A 16651-nucleotide genomic window follows, 5' to 3' on the forward strand; every position below is an offset into this window, starting at 1 on the left:
AGAATCTTAGAATTGTTTAAGTTGGAAAAGACCTTGAAGGTCAAGTCCAACCACAACCTAACCGTCCTACCCCTAACTCTAACAACCCTCCGCTTATTTATCCCCAAACACCACATCCAAATGGATTTTTAATGCATCCAGGGATGGTGACTCAACCACCTCCCTGGGGAGCCTATTCCAGTGCTTAACAACCCTTTCAGTAAAGAAGTTTTTCCTTGATATCCAACCTATACTTACCCTGGTACAACTTGAGGCCATTTCCCCTCATCCTGTCATCTGTCACCATTGAGAAGAGACCAACCCTGCTCTTGCTGTAAGCATGTTTCAGATATTGAAAGAAAGCAATGAGGTCTCCCCTCAACCTCCTTTTCTTCAGACAGAGCAGCCCCAGTTCCTTTAGTCACTCCTCATATGGCATATTCTCCAAGCCCTTCACAAGCCTTGTTGTCTTTCTTTGAACCTGCTTCAGCACCTCAATGTCCTTTCTGTACTTATGTACCCAAAACTGAACACAGTACTCGAGGTGAGGCCTCACCAATGCCAAATACAGGGGCAGGATGACTTCTGTAGTCCTTCTCACCACACCATTCCTGATACAAGCCAGGATGCCATTGGCCTTCTTGGTCACCTGGGCACACTGCTGGCTCTTATTCAGCTGACTGCCCATCAATACACCAAGGTCCCTTTCCATCAGTAGCTTTCCAGCCACTCACCTTGGCCCATTGATCCAGTGTATCCAGGTCCCTCTGTTGTGCTTTTCTCCTCTCCGGCAGATCTGCACTCCCTCCCTGCTTGATGTTATCTTCAAACTTACTGATGGTTTACTCAATCCCCTCATCAAGATCATCAATAAAGATGTTGAATAGGAGCAGGCCCCATTACTGAGCCTTAGGGACACCACTCATGACCGACCATCAACTGAATTTAACTTCATTGACATTAACACAACTCTTTGGGCCTGGCCATCCAGCCGGTGTTTATCGAGCAGAGCATATGCCCATCCAAACCATGGACAACCAGCTTCTCCTTGAGGATGTTGTGGGTAACAGTGTTAAAGGCTTGGGGGGCAGCGAATGAAAATTCAAATCTAGAGAAAAGGGTCTTCCAAATTTAAGACTAATAATCAAATTCTAAAACATTTTGACAGAAAAATAATAAAGCATAGTACTTTTAAAATGGTGGCAATTATGATTATGGACTATCTGCTGCCTCAGAACATTGAATAGAAAATAATTTCTAGTATGGCATTTGTGTAAGCTGAACAACAAAGTTTTTATTCTGTGTGCTGAAGAAATTAAATAGTACTAAAATAGTAATAATTGTTACACTTTCAAGTAGTGACAGTGGTTTTTTTTTTGTTTTTTTTTTTTAAGTGACAGATTATGAATCATGTAATACATTTATCTGATGCTTTAACTGACAACGTGCTGAGTAGGTACTTGAAATTAAAACACTGTATATCCAAATCTTATTCATACATTAATGAAATTTAGCTCAGTGTAATTGATTCTGGTTTATTCCTGTTGGCTTCTGAAGGCAAGTGTTAGGATGTCTTCACAATGTAACTTTTTCCAAAGGTATGGTAAAGATTAGGAAAGTTTTCTGAAAAATTTCAAGGATGACTACATTTGTTGGTTTTATGTAGTCTTTTTGAGGCCATATAGATTTACTACCAACAGGTAGCTTTCTTGGATAGCTTTTATGTAATTGTATGCAGATAGATGACAGTAAGAAAAAAATATATCCAAAATACAAAATTGAGGTTGGCACCATGGCAAATTAGTCAGAATATCTTATTTTGTACAAAAATACAAGTCCATCTCTGCTGATTTCTTGTTTATATATAGTTTTCTTATATATATATATATATATATATATATATATACACACACACATATATATATGTATGTATATATGTATATGTAGGTATGTAATCATTAGTAATGTGTGCAAAGGTGGAACTTCTTTGCATCAGGATGCTTAAACACGCACTAGCCATGTTTAAAGTACCTGAAAGTACGTTTGTGTACCCTATGAGATTCTGGGGAAAGGAAAATTGGTTGGAAAGAATATTATCAAAACTTCATACTTAGAATATTTTACCACTCTATGTAATATCTCATAGAGCTGCATGCTCTGTGTTTAACACGGAAACCTTGAAAAAGAATCAAATGTGGTGAGCAAGTAGGTTAATCAGTGTCTGGGAACCACTGTTGGTAAAACTCATCAAGTGTAATTACTGCCAGTAATGAAGTAGATGATGTTGCAGCTGACCTTACTGATCATGACATCTGGTAGCATAGTACAAGACAGGTTTCAAGTTCAAGTCTTACATGTTTCAAGTTGTGTGAAACCATTTTTAATGTGAACATGAAAGAATAGTAAACACGAATAAATGGGATAACAGTTTTGTGGCTAGGTTGCTAGGTATAGAAGTGTTAGGGATGTGGTGGCTTTTTCCTTTAAACATAAGTTAGATCCTATGTAGTCAGGCAATAGTCTACACCTACAAAAGGGGCCCAGATACCCCTAGATGAGGTAATTCCATAGGAAGTTTTCTGAAGAATCACTCCTTGTTTTCTTGTACGTACAAATATATTTCCTGCTTCTACATCAGCTGTATGTGGGGATAATATTCTTGCTCATAGACTAAGTGCATCATCACTTAAATCTAATGTCTTCAAGTGAGTGAGAGGGGCAAAACCCCAGCTCTGCTAAATTGAACAGTGACTGAGATGAGTGTCTTGAGGCATCATGCTACATCATTTGTGCGCAGCAAGGAGCAGATGTGGTGTCACTGGCATTTTGAACTCTAGAGAATAGGATTGGGGTAGCTTATCTATCTCCATATCACTTCTACAATGAGATGCATTCAGTACCTCAGCAGAGCTAAATGGGAAGTAAAGCCTTAGTGTGTGGCACTGCCTTTTGTTTAATTGCATGATTGTTAGCAAGTTATTGTCAAATTCTCTGTTAACTACAGATTAAATTTACTGTCAGGAAGACTTGTTTTCTCAATGGGACAAAAATGGTCTCTTTCTTTGTTTATCAAATCCAAATAGGCAATGTGCAACTACTTGTGGGCACATAGGAGAGGTTGTACCTGCCATTAATCATTGTGGTACACTGGACTGTTGCTCTTCAGAGCCTTTTAGAGGCTTAGGTTTTTTTGTGGTTGTTTTTTGGGGGGTTATTTTATTTATTTTCAGATTGAGCCCAGCACTTCAGAATGTTTTTGTTCAGTTATTTTGGCAGGATGAGCTCTCCTGTGACTTGTTGACTGCACAATTCCTTGGGAGGAGGATTTGCCATTTAAAAAAAAACAACTGTTTCCATTTAGTTTAGCTACACAAAAGATGAATTGTTTCAATTGATAATGGGTATGCACTAGAGCAAAAATGTATTTTTTTTCTTTTTAGGGTAAAGAATTCAAAGCTTCTTAAAAAGGAAGAAGTCCTCAAATTAGAATCTGGAGCCTCTACATATATTTCATTTTCTCCTGTTTTTGTTGTTGTTGTTTGGTTTGGTTTTTTTTTGGTCGTTGTTTGCGTGTTAGTTTTTAGAATAGAGTCACTAATGGGTTAAAGCCATTAATACTACATCGTGACTACTGGCAATTTAGAAATTCTAATTTTCAGCTGTATTTCTCTATAATATTGTTAAGAGAAAATTGTAGGTAGAGGATGAATAAACTTCAGTATTTTAATGGAACTATTTCATATGGTTGATATCAAGTCCTGTTCTTGGTGTCTCCGTAGGTAACACAGGCATCAGTGGAAGAAGATTTTTTTTCTGAGGCATTATAATGAAATATTAATGGTATTCTCTTTTAGGTTATCAAAGAGTAGCTAAATTAATGTATCTTACAATGTATAGAGAGATTCAGGGGAGCTTATCCCCGGAAGATGACATTGTAATGCAGAAAACACATCAGGACGGTGAAGTGGATGGTTTGTGTTTTCTCCCTATTATCCACCAAAGAGGCTGTGACCAAATATGGTCAAGACTACTGTGTTGTTGTGGAGGGAAATAGCAGGAAGACAGGCAGACTGTGAAAGGACCATCGCCAAAAGCTACCTCAGTCATCTGTAAAAACACTGTGAATATGTCACAGGAAACTGTGCTACTTCATCCAAAGATGTTTCTTCATCACTTTGAAAGAACTCTGAGTGGGAGCAACAAAAAGTAAGCAGCTATGCCACAGCCCCCCTACCGCAAGGTTCATTATGCATCAGTTATCCTTTACGCAAATACTTTATAGAAGAGGGTATGTCATAATGCTTTAGTATGCCAATTATGTACTTCAGTAGCTACTTTTCTACTTGACATGGCTTGAAACAACTCTAATAAGTTGCACTTATTGTGTGTAATCTGCTTTGTAACTATGATTGCTTTTCAAATCATGCTGTCCCAAGCCTCTTAATTTATTTAATACATATGAATGTTTTTATATTGTGTATAAAGTTTTTTATATTTTTTAATCTTCATCATTGTTTTTATGGTAACGTAATTCTGGTTAAGTCACATTGGGAAAAAATATTTATTGAATTATATTTTTAGAGATTACAGTTTTCATTTTATTAACTTATCTTTAAAAGAGTTTTTCAAAATATGGATTGTAGATTCTAGTTTGAATGATGCCGTGCAAGGTAAATATGTAGTGTTTTCTTTTTTATGAAGTTGACTGTAAACACCTAATAGTAAACTAGTTAAACACATTTTTAGGTTCTCTATTGAAGTAGAAATACTAGCTTAATTCACAAATAGAGTTACATCTCCCTCTTTTGGAAAATCTGTGCATGGCTTAACTTTGGAGTTAGGTTTTTCCTTCTTTCATATCTTGATTTTATTTATTTAATTTTTTCACAGTGAAAGGAATGAAGGGGAAAATTCTGAGTATGCCTGCTAAGTTAAGAATCTGGTGTGATTGATATATTTTCAGACAAATAATCTGCATAGGAAATTCCCCCCACAATGACTTCTGAACCACAGATACTTCTTCACAGAACTATTGTTAAACATAAATCCAACTGTGAAGGATTCAAGTGTATCCAATAACTAAGCAGCATTTTTTCAATGTCTGAAATAAAGGCTTGACTGCTTAGCACATTCCTATTTATTTTTCTAAAGCAGGAAGCTTTGTTTTTACTAATTTTCATTTGGCAGTAAGTTGAAAAGGGGAGACCTGGAATATTGTACCTAGAGTGTTCCTTTACTTTTCCTTTCCATTTTAGTTGACTTGCAATTCATGAAGAACAACCTGACAGACGGAAAATACTTTTATGTGTTTTCTGAAACTTAAGAGTTTAAGGAGAGCAGTGCCTTAGCAGCCTCTGTAGTAGATGACAAGCAACATCTGCTTGTTCATTCATTTTCTTCACTACTGCTGTACTGTTTCTGCACTGCTCTTTTTTTTTGTTTTGTATTGTTTTTTTCCCAGGCATTTGAGTTTTCTCTGTTTTCTCTGTGGAAGACAAGAAACCTCACATTCTTGTTCTGTATTGCTCAGCATTTTGCGTTGCCTTACCAAAAGCATTCCTCACTCCACAATAGGGAGAAAAGCCAACATTGGAATAGTTTGAGCCCATGAACATGAAACTGTTGGGTGTGCAACAACTGCCAGTTGTAAAGCTGCCTCAGTTTGCTTTGAGAGGCTGAACTGGAAGCAGCAGACTGGGTTTGGGGGATTTTTATTTTTATTTTTTTTAAAACATGTTTTTTGGATATATGATACATTATTTCCTGAATAGGAAAATTACTTTTGGATCAGATGCAGGGTAGCAGTACTTTGCTCACAAACTAGTATGACCTGTAGAAATAATGGTAATATTTGCCCTGTAGTTTCTGGTGTGTACATGCAGAATGCATAGTTGGTGTTCATTTAGTCTTGTAAATATGTGCGGTTTGAATCAACCACTAGCAAAAGAAGATAATCTTAGCCATTTATTCTATTGAGTATTGAGGACCAGGTATTCTCTGTGGAGTAAAAGTCAAAGGTGTCCAGGGAAAAGCTATTTTCAACTAATTATAAAACTTCAGTTCTCTGTTCATGTGGCAACTTGAGGTAGCTGAGAAGTATGATCAATTTAGGAAAAATGAAAAATGATCACATAGCAGGATTGCATCAATGATCGAATACAGGAATAGGCTTTGAAACCAAACTACATTTTATAAAATAAAATGTAAGACTGGGTTTTCTTACTGTAGCAGTAAGTTTCAGGTACAAATTTTTAGAGAGATAAGCTTGAGTTGGTTCAGATTCTTTTCTATTCTTGTAAACCTGTGCTTTCTCTCTTTTCCCATATTTTTCTTGAAATAAAAATAAAAATCTTTCTTGCTATACAGTATATGTATTATTAGAAAATGTTTTGTTGTATGAGGCTTTTTCTTTTTTCCAACCAAGGAAGGGAAATAAGTTCCAATCATAGAGTGGGAAGAAATTACTGTCATATTTCATCATCTAACTTAAACTTTCTGGGAAGTCTTTCAGTCCTAATTCTGATATAATTCTAACTTATTCCCTTCTTTTCAGTCCCGTCCCATCGCCCCTGTCCCCCTCCCAACCCCCCCTTTTTTTTTCTTTTAATCACATGTATGTAACTGAGTTGAGATGGTGTTTGTACCTGTTTTTGTCTTCTTCTTTTTTTTTTTTTTTTAATATTTGCTTAATATTTTCTCAGAAATGAAAACAAAGCTAATAAGAAGAATGTTATAATGTATGGAAGTAGCAGCCTATTGCCCTTGTAAATAACAAATCACTGACACTTTCATATTTGTATTTAAGGTAATCTGCACTCTCATTATGTGTTAGCTCTTATTAGTTTGATGCCGGTTTTAATTTCATCATTGTATTAAAAGCCACATATACCAACAATCTTTCCAAGGGCCTTCAAGCCATTAAAGTAATTATATAATAACACAGTGTTTCATAGTAGTTCATTGGTTACATGTTATTTTCTTTATCTTCCCCTCTTTTCAGTTTGTCTCCTCATCCCTGGTATATATGCCAAGCCACAGTGTAACAAAGTATAACAAATTTACTGATTTGCAAAATATCATACTCTATTCCTTAGGAACTAGTGGTCTGCTTTGGAGGAAAATAAATAAATAAATAAATAAATAAATAAAAATCTCAAGTTTTTAATTTGAAAAGTCCAAATCATGATGTCTCAACAACAGTTCCTTGTTTTCAGTTCTCAGTGCTTGGCTCTGCATCACCATTAGTGAGAAAAGGAGGTAGATGACTTAAGGAGTCATGTTGTAACTGATGTTGATTTTGTCTGCTTTCAAGGCAGGAGTTGAAAGCTAAATGAGTGGGCATGGAGGCTACAAATGGGAAAGAAATTGTGTATGGTCTTGTATGTAACTGTCAGTCAAATGATTCTTTCATGCTGTTCTGAAGATCTGAGTTTGTGTGTATACAGGAAGGTGAGATAGCCCAGTAAATCCTACATGAAAATAAGGATAGAAAAGTAATAAAAAAGAAAGAAATGAAATTCATAAACATGCATGAATTTTAAACAGTGTTTTGATGCACAGTTCAATCTGTCATAAAAATAGCATGATCACATGAAGCTCTATTTTGCATGTAGCTTTATACTTTATTTAAACAATTCTTATTTGTCACTGAGCAAGTATTAGACTTGAAAACCTTTCAGACTGCTCATTGTAATAAATAATTTAAGAAAGAAATATATGATTTACAGGTCATAAAAAACCCATTTTTTTATTTTTTATTTTTTCACTAACTCAGGCTAGATGGAAAGCTGACTGAATGTAAGAGCCTAGTTTTAATTCAAATACCAGAGACTTCTACGAGGAACTGGCAAATGTCTTGTAGGCCATATGGAAAGACACAAAGAATAGCAGGATATTTGAGAGGTTCTAAAATGTTTAATGTATGTGTAAATTGAGGCCACTGAATCTCACTTGTCCTGCCTTGGAAGCACCATTAAATTAAATGGAACTATTTCAGCTTTTCAGTTACTCCAGTGTGTTATTGCCTTTTCTGTAAGGCTAGGCTGCCCTCAGAGTGTTTTTTTGCTAACTGTAATAGACTGCTTTTTGAGAATGTACTTAGTTTTATCCTACAGCTTACTCTCAATTTCATAAATCTCTACTCTAGTGGGACATACACCTTGTCATTTTGATACTAACGCTATTCTGAGATTTAGTTCCTGCTTTTTCTTGTGTTAGTCCAGCATTATTAAAACAGGAATAAATCTTTGCTCACTGATTTTAACATACCTTCAAGGTCAGCAATTTCTTTATGTACATTTGCTCTTATTACAGCTGTACATTCCAGTTATTATGGTGATTTTACTTAGATGTGGAATTTCTTACTTCAAAATTAATCGCTTCAGTAGCATTGATGCCTCAGGATGCCAGGGCATCTTGTTGCTACCTTGGGTGTACTCTCATGCAAAATCTACTTCTCTAATCACATGGTCTTGGATACTAAACTTCAGGTGTGCTGAAAGTTTCAATCATAAATGTTTAAATGTGTCTATAATGGAAAATGTAAATAAAGTGCACATTTTTAAACTTCAAATATGAGACGTGAGCAGCTTAGCAGTAGCACTTCGCTTTTTATTTTACTACAGTTACGCATACGTGATTTATATATCTGTGCCCATACATTTGTTGAACAATGTAGCTTTTAAATGTCAAATTGTAAAGAATGCTTTCATTCTGCCTCTCTGACATTTGCATATTTGTCTGAGAGCATTTATTTAATGTGTACTTATGCTGATATTTCACTTTGAATGTTGTGTGCTTATGGCTTCTGTGGTTGCCAGAGTTGTGAATGTATTTACCACTGGAGCAAAAAAAAACCACAACACCAGCAATGCATGAGGTAAATCTAATGTTAGTGTAGGCAAATTCTATGTGATTAATTTTGAATTTTCTGGAAGTTTGCACTTTAAATTACCATGGGGAAGTAGACAGAAGACTTTATTTTTGTATAACATTGTAAATATCAAACACATAGTAGATTACCTATTGTGAGATGCGTCCTCCTTTCCACAGATGAAAAGTATCTGATTGCCTACGTATTATGCAGTTTGCTGGTAGTACATAGGTTGCTCTGAAAGTAATGCTTTGTAGTATCAATGGAAATAAATATATCTTATACAAAGAACACAATAACACTTTCTGATGGACTGAATTTTGACCCACAAAGCATTATTTTTCAACATAGTCACCAATGTTAGTTATGCATTTTTGCTAGTGATGAACAAGTGCTGGTAAAAATGTTTTTTGTTTAAAAACAACAACAAAACACAACAAACAATGAAAAAAAATCCCATATCAAACAACCATGGCTGTCTGGAATGTGGCTTGCCTTTCACATCACTGTCACCACTGCTAAAATGCACCAGCCCCAACCTCACTGTGTTCACAGCCACTGTTTGGTTTCCATAAATGCACAAAAAGTATCAACAAATATCAGTGTATGCAATTTCTTCCACATGGAGGAATTCAGTGATGCGCCTTTGCTTTGTGTCAGATGCCGTTCTGTCAGACTGTCCATCTGTCACATGGCAACAAAATGTAATGGAATATTGATGGGAAAATTCAGTGCCTACTTCCATAGTACCAACATCTGCCTTTGATGTTGTGGGCCAACATAAAAAAATGACAGACGTTACTTTTAGAGTACCTTTCATAAAAAAATACTTTATTGGTAACGGAGATAAAGAAGTTTTAATGTAGGTGGTGGCAAGTAGTTTACCTGCTTGTTTGCTTATTTGCTTACTCTGTTTTTCTGCCTAAGTATTGACAACATGTATGTAACTCTTCTGATGCAGATATTTCTTCTTTACCTAGATTCAGCCATTTCTTAAACATAAAATCTTAAAAACATCTTAAACATAAAATGGAGGCAGATGTACTGTTTTGCACATAGAACTTGAGTTTCCTTATTCCCTCACACTTGACCTCTTGGAGGTTTTTCTGTAATGACCAATGATGAATCTCTTTTCTGACCATTTTGGCATAGTTGGTTTTTAGAAAGGAATTTAAATCCTAAATACCAAAGAAAGAGGTTCATAACTGCATTCTCATCTTGTCTGAACAATCCCAGCACCCTCATCCCCCATTCAGAGGAGAGGTGCTCCAGCCCTCTTATTGTTTTCTTGGCTCTCATCTGCACTTGCTCCAACAGGTCCATGTTCTTAAAAGCCAGCAAAACAATGCTGTATGATTTTGGAAGTCATCAGTATTTGAAGAAATGGTAATAAAATCAGAAATATATTGAATGTTTTTATCTACATTTTTTTTTAAAGCTGAGTAACTGTGAAACAGGTTTGTTGTCATTAGTAGCTAATCTATTGCCAGTTTGCTTGGTCAATGTCACAAATGCATATCATGTTACAGTATGCATTTTTGTGCTTTTATTAGTGGGATTACAGGGATTATACCAAATAGTATAATGTCTTCCAAATATACAATAAGCAAAGAATGGGAATGTACCTCTTAAAGATGAAGTAGGTAAATCCCAAGACCATTTTGAATCAGCCTGTTTAATGAACATCATCATTTTATACATTTTTCTGTAGAGAACATTGGTTAGGTAATTAGGAAATGTAAGCTCAGCTATAAAGTGTTGATGGACTAAGCTGTAACTAGCTTAGGCTATGCACAATAACTTTTAAATATTATTTTTAAATGAGTAAAAAATGAAATTTAGAGCAGAAATGCAGTATCTGCTAATTAGACTCATAGGTGCATTGTGTAATGACTATGTTCAGTATTCTTCATGTTATAACCTGCTGCAGTATGTGCAGCCTGTATGTGGTGGCTACATCTTATCTATGAGCACTGCAAAGAATGAATCATAGGTAATACTGCTTGCAAGTAGAGCATGGGTTATTTATGCATCTTTTAGTTTTACATGTATGTTTTATAAAATAAGTAATTAAAATAAAACTTTTGTTTTAATTTGTTGTTTCAAGAAATACCTAGACAAGTATGGAAACAAGATACTGGACCATTTTCTTGAAGTGTTTTTATCAGTTGGGCTGAATTTTTATTTGTGTTGGGGCACCATTTAAGATTTTGCAGTGTTTTGTCATCGCTCAGCTAAACATAATGGTATAGGAGTTCTATATTCAGAATACAGTATAAAATTTAAGTCTTTCTACTTGTAATTTATGAGTCTTTTTCTTTTTAGTACTATCACATAGAGGAATAATAAGATGAATTATAGAACCTAGTTACAGAAAAGTTTCATAAATGGCATTCATGTAAATTTAAGAACAGTGTTAAGCAAGCTTAGGAAACAATAATTGAAAATTCTAGGTTGATAACTTGAAATAGCTCTAAATAAACTATTTTATTCCTTTCTTTCTTTCTTTTCTTGTAAATAAGTGAGTTCGACCTTACTAATGTTAGAAGTGTAATGATTTATTTCCTAAGTTAACTGCACTCATGACGTTAAAACACAGCAGCAACACATGGGAGGTGCTGAGGTTTTTCTACCAGTGGTAATCATGGTGAGGTTTGAGGTTCAACCAGATTCAGCCATGGCTGTATCTGAAAATGCTCCTTGGTTTAAGAAGACTTAGGCTGTGAAGAAAGCAACAGAAGTATTTTCTAACTGCTTGTCTAATTGAGGTTCTTATTCCTAATCTTCAGAGGTTTTCTGATATTTGCATAGTTAAAATGTACTGCTTCTGTTGTTGAAAAAAGTTATTTTCTGTAGATTATTTGAGTGTTATTATATTTGCATAGTCCAACTGTAACCTGAGTTGTTCTAAATTTAAAATGAAGACAAAATTTAGATATTATTGGAAGAGCAAAGAAAAGTCACTTCTTTAATAAATTTAAGTGTGTAAACCCAACATTTGCAGAAGATGGTATATTAGCACAACTTGGTTATGACTGTTTACTATTCATATTACAGCACAGAGAAATTAATCTGCCTCTTCTCAGAAGTTTCACTTATTGCAGTTTGACTTCTGACTATTAAAACTCACAGGGACTTCATTGTTCTACAAAAGTCTGTAAGTTCATTAAAAGTCTAACAAACTTGATCAGATAGATGCTTACAGTACTTACCAGTTCTTCAAAACTAATTTTGTATAAATTCAGAGGTGAGGAAAAAGTATGGTCTGTTTGAGATGCATGACAGTGGAAGAAAGAAAATTCTGTAATTTGGGATATACAGAATAGAGAGCAATTAAATTATCATATGTGCAGCATAATTGGGAAGTGTGACTTAAAAATAGGGAAATAGCTATGTGGTCATATTTAAATGTTTCTAACCTGTTGTTTTCACGAGTTTTTTATTGCTTAATGAATTGAAGAGTATGTATGATTGTTTTCGATGTTTCATAATAGATAAACTTTTTTCTCTCCCCATTCACCTTCCCAGGATCATTTTTAGATTAAGCTTGGCCTACATTGAATCAACTGATGTTCTGTGTTTAGTTGAATTACCTCATAAAAATGTGTCCACTTCTCATAATCCTATAAATTCCACTAGTTCATTAGAGAGAAAAAAAGGAATGTGAAGATGCTTAGCTATAGTTATTATTTGCAGTAATTACATTATTTCTAATAAATTGGAACAAACTTAATAAAACAAGCAATAACACCCTCATAAGTGTGCAATCAGAAAGAAAAGGTAGTTTTTAGTAGTAATGTGCAAATTGCATCAATGCTTCTGGACAAAAGGATCTTTATTGTTGATACAGTTTGCAAAAAAAACCTTTATAGTCCACATTCTAGCACAGTGCTTTGGCAGAAGGAATTTTTCATGCAGCTACGCAGAGTTATGCAATAAATTATTCTCATCAAAGCCTGTTTTCAATTGTCAGCGAACCTAAGGTGCAGTAGTCTTTGGTATTATATACTGAAAGATATTTCCTTCCTTTATTCAACCAACTGCCATTAACCTGCCTCATATACTTATTTTCATCTTGTTTTCTCATGTGATTGGATTGAGGATACAGATAATCTATCAAAACAATTAAAAAAAACTTGCCATAGGCTGATAATTGTCTTCAACCAGACTTTTTGTTAGGAAATTTAAAGATGAGAAAGCTCAACTTTTACCCTTCATTACTGAGTTTACATCTCTCTTTTACAAAGCACCAAAACCAACACAAAAAATAAAAACACATCCAGTTTCCTAACAAATGCAGAATAAAGTTTAGGTGAAAGGCTTCAGTGACTTGTGTGTTTCTGGGGTCTAAATCCGCAATTCTTATGTGTCGCTGCTCGAATGGCAACCAAAACAACAAACAAAACTAAAGTGACACTTGTTCTACAGAGGAAATGAGTGAGAGGGATGAAGCAGACATTTTCAGGATCTTAGTAAGAAAACCCTAACAACAACTGACTTCTTGTTAACTGCTTTAATAAGAAAGAATAAGAAGGAAAATACAGATAGTGAACAAGTTTTTTGCATCCCTTCTGACGCTGAGCACCTGTGCTTGTGTAGCACCAGATAGAGCCCCTGATGCTGTCCATCATTTCAAATTTGCTTTTGTTGTGTAAAATGGTAATAAGCAAAACAGATTTCTTTTGTTTGATCACATATTCTGACAAAGTGAAGTTTTGTGAGATTTTTTGAGTAATTAAAAAGACATTTTTTCAGCTCTGTGTAAATAGGTGGCAGCAAATAATAAAGGAAAATTAAATTATGTTCTTGCCCTTATTAAAGCATTAGATTGGTGAAAACAACTGAAGGAACTCAAGGCAACAAAGGAAATCCAGCAATCTTAATTTTCTTCTTTACCATGCCTTTTTTTTTTTCCCCGTGCCTTTTGTGTAAATCCATGTTTCTAATCTATACAGACATCTTCTATGAATCCATGATTCATGAAGCATAGAAAAGAAATCAAGATATTAAAATTGGCATAGTAAACAAATCATGGTTGTCATCTTGGTGGCATTATACTACGTGCCTATTTAAATTATTAGAATGTAGTGGTGAAACAGTGATGATGGGAAGTAAGGGAACCTAGCAGTAATCTGTTTGGAAAGGCTTATTTTCCCATCACTTAATGAAGTTTACATGTTTGTGAAAATCGTTTGTGTGTTTGACATGTCTGGTTCGCTATCACTTTACAAACAGGGTTATTCTTTCTTAACTAGCGTTGTGTATTTGTTTATTCTTTAAATTGAATTTCTGTGTACCATACTGTTTCATTCTGTGCTATGGCTTACACAGTGAATGTTTCATGAATTTTATGTGACTGCATTGGTATGTGATGATTGCTTTATAGGTGGTGATTCGTGCTCAAAATGGCGAACTCCTCTATCGTATTTCACCGTGGGCAAGATACGTAGTCCGTTATGAAGACAAAGTAAATTACGACTGGGTACACTGGAATCCACCACAGACATATATAGTAAGGCTTAAATATTATTTTTGAGAGGTGTATAAAAACATGTATCACATCATATTTGTAGCCCTATTTTGGAAATTTAGAGTTGTTACTTGAAAATAGAGTAACATACTAGCTGGGATAGTCACCTGAGGAATGATACGACAGAAACAACTGACTTTAATGATGGATGTTTCTGGACTACTTTCACTGTCTCCCATTGAGTATAAACAGTGGTTATTTCTTAAGATGATATATTTGTCTTTCCACATTATGGGTAAGTTTAGTAATTCTTCCAGGGTTAGGTGGTTATGGTCTTACTCTGCTCTTGAGGATGGAATTATGTTTAGAATTAGCTATATGTATGAAGTTCAATGCCGGTAGTAAGTTAACATTGTATGAGGCCAGAAAAAAGTCCTCAAAAATAGGGTGCTTGTGCTCCAATATTATTCAATTTTTGGGGGGTGGAAAATCTGTTTACATATTTTATAGCCTTTTACTTTTCATGCAGAGCTGTAACTTACAGGGTTGACAGCTTCTGATATATAAGTACCCTAGGAAAGTGCTTAGAACTTCTGACTAGCATATTCTTACACTTTGGTATTGTTTTCTGTGGGGTTGCTTTGTTTTTTAGTTTGATTTAAAATAATACAAAGCTTTTTGTATGAGAGATATTGCAGGTTCTGTTTTGAGTTAAATTTTAGCACCCATGTCAACTTATGAAACGTGCTTGACAGAGAAAGAGTAATTTTCATGTAGAATCTCTTTAAACATTACATAAGCTACAGTAACTTTCAAATTTATTGTACAGTCCCTGTGAATTGATTGGTATACTGTATTTTTTCATGTCTGCATCTCCTAAGTTTTGTACAAGAAGAAAAAATTGAGTGACAAAATCTTACAGAATCACTGAATAAGCAGAGCAGGACAGCCCCTTCTCTCACCCAGCTGGCGGTGCTGGGTACAATTTGCCCTTTGGGCTACCAAAGCATACTGCTGACTCAGATACAACTGACTGCCATAGTATGCAGATCTCTCCTGGCAGGAATCCTCTCCAGCCTCTGTTCCCCAGTCTGTACTCAGATCCAGGGTCTCCCTGTCTCAAGTGAATAATCCAGTGCTTGCTCTCATAGAATTGCATGCGGCTGGTGATTGCCCAACCCTCTGATCTGTTACTATCTTTCTGAAAGGTGTTCTTGCCATTGAAGGAGTCAACAGCTTCTCCAAGTCCAGTGTCATCCTAAAACTCAGTTAGGATACCATTGAGTATTGCATTAAAGTCACTTATGAAACCATTGAAGAACACTGGCTGAAACAAAGAGCCCTTTGGAACCCCACCAGTGACTGGCTGCCAACCTGATGTAACCCCATTTACTATAACCCCTTGAGTTCAACCCATGATCTGGTTGTTCACATATCACATTATATTTTTGTTAAGCTGTATTCTGAACGCTTTGTCCAGAAGGTGGAATGAGAAATGGCATTGAAAGTGTTACTCAAGTTGAAAAGGATTATTTCCAGCAGCTGGAAGCAGATCAGTTTTTATGGCCAGGAGTAAAAAGGAGGCAAGAACATACAGGTTGTAGACTAGGCTTTACCGAGTTCTGTCAGATAAAAGGAATTGACTCTTTATGAATAAGAGAGATAGTTAAACTTCTGCCTACTCTTTGCAAATATGCATGTCTGCAAGCATTTTAATTGGTTTTGTTTTTGTTCTAACTTAGACTTCACTGAACTGACAAATAGAAAATAAAGTCTTGCAACATTTTTTATTTTTTTTTTTTAATTGGGAGAAATTAGACGAGAAAAAAGCTTGGAGGAAAAGCATACTTTAAACAGTAGTTCATTTGTTTCTTCATGTAGGATGTTTGTTTTTTAAAAAATAAAATCCCTATTAGATATAAATTTCTCATATTTCCTGTTGTATACTGTTGACAGTCAGTTTTAATTTTTCTTCATAGCGTAAGCATCATTCCCCCAAGAAATTGAAAAGCCTGAGAATCTATGAATCTCATGTGGGAATTGCTTCTCCAGAAGGGAAAATAGCTTCTTATAAAAACTTCACGTATAACGTACTACCCAGAATAAGGGATCTTGGTAAGTAATAACAAGGATGCTTGCAGATATGTGCTTGTACCCTTATTAGAATATGTAATTATGTAATTATCATTATGAGGTGTTTTTTTTCTTTCTTTTGTTGTTGTTGTTGTTGTTTTTTGTATTTTCAAATTAAAAGCAGGGCAGTTTGCTTTTGGCATGGCTTCCTCTGGTCTGAAAACAGATCTGTTGTGTGTTAATCTTTGGAAAATACC

General features: G+C 35.1%; 1 protein-coding gene across 5 annotated transcripts in view; it reads left to right on the forward strand.

Annotated features, from left to right (window-relative positions):
* Positions 1-16651, forward strand: part of GBE1 (1,4-alpha-glucan branching enzyme 1) — a 142856-nt gene that overhangs the window by 40436 nt on the left and 85769 nt on the right. For all 5 annotated transcript variants that reach the window (XM_085547128.1, XM_085547139.1, XM_085547164.1 and 2 more), the window contains exons 4-5: positions 14238-14363; positions 16301-16436. In XM_085547128.1, coding sequence (XP_085403254.1) covers positions 14238-14363; positions 16301-16436 — 262 coding nt within the window. The remainder of the gene's footprint in view (positions 1-14237; positions 14364-16300; positions 16437-16651) is intronic.

Source organism: Coturnix japonica, chromosome 1, assembly GCF_054131305.1.
Source record: "Coturnix japonica strain WE chromosome 1, WE-NBRP24, whole genome shotgun sequence".
NCBI lineage: Eukaryota > Metazoa > Chordata > Aves > Galliformes > Phasianidae > Coturnix > Coturnix japonica.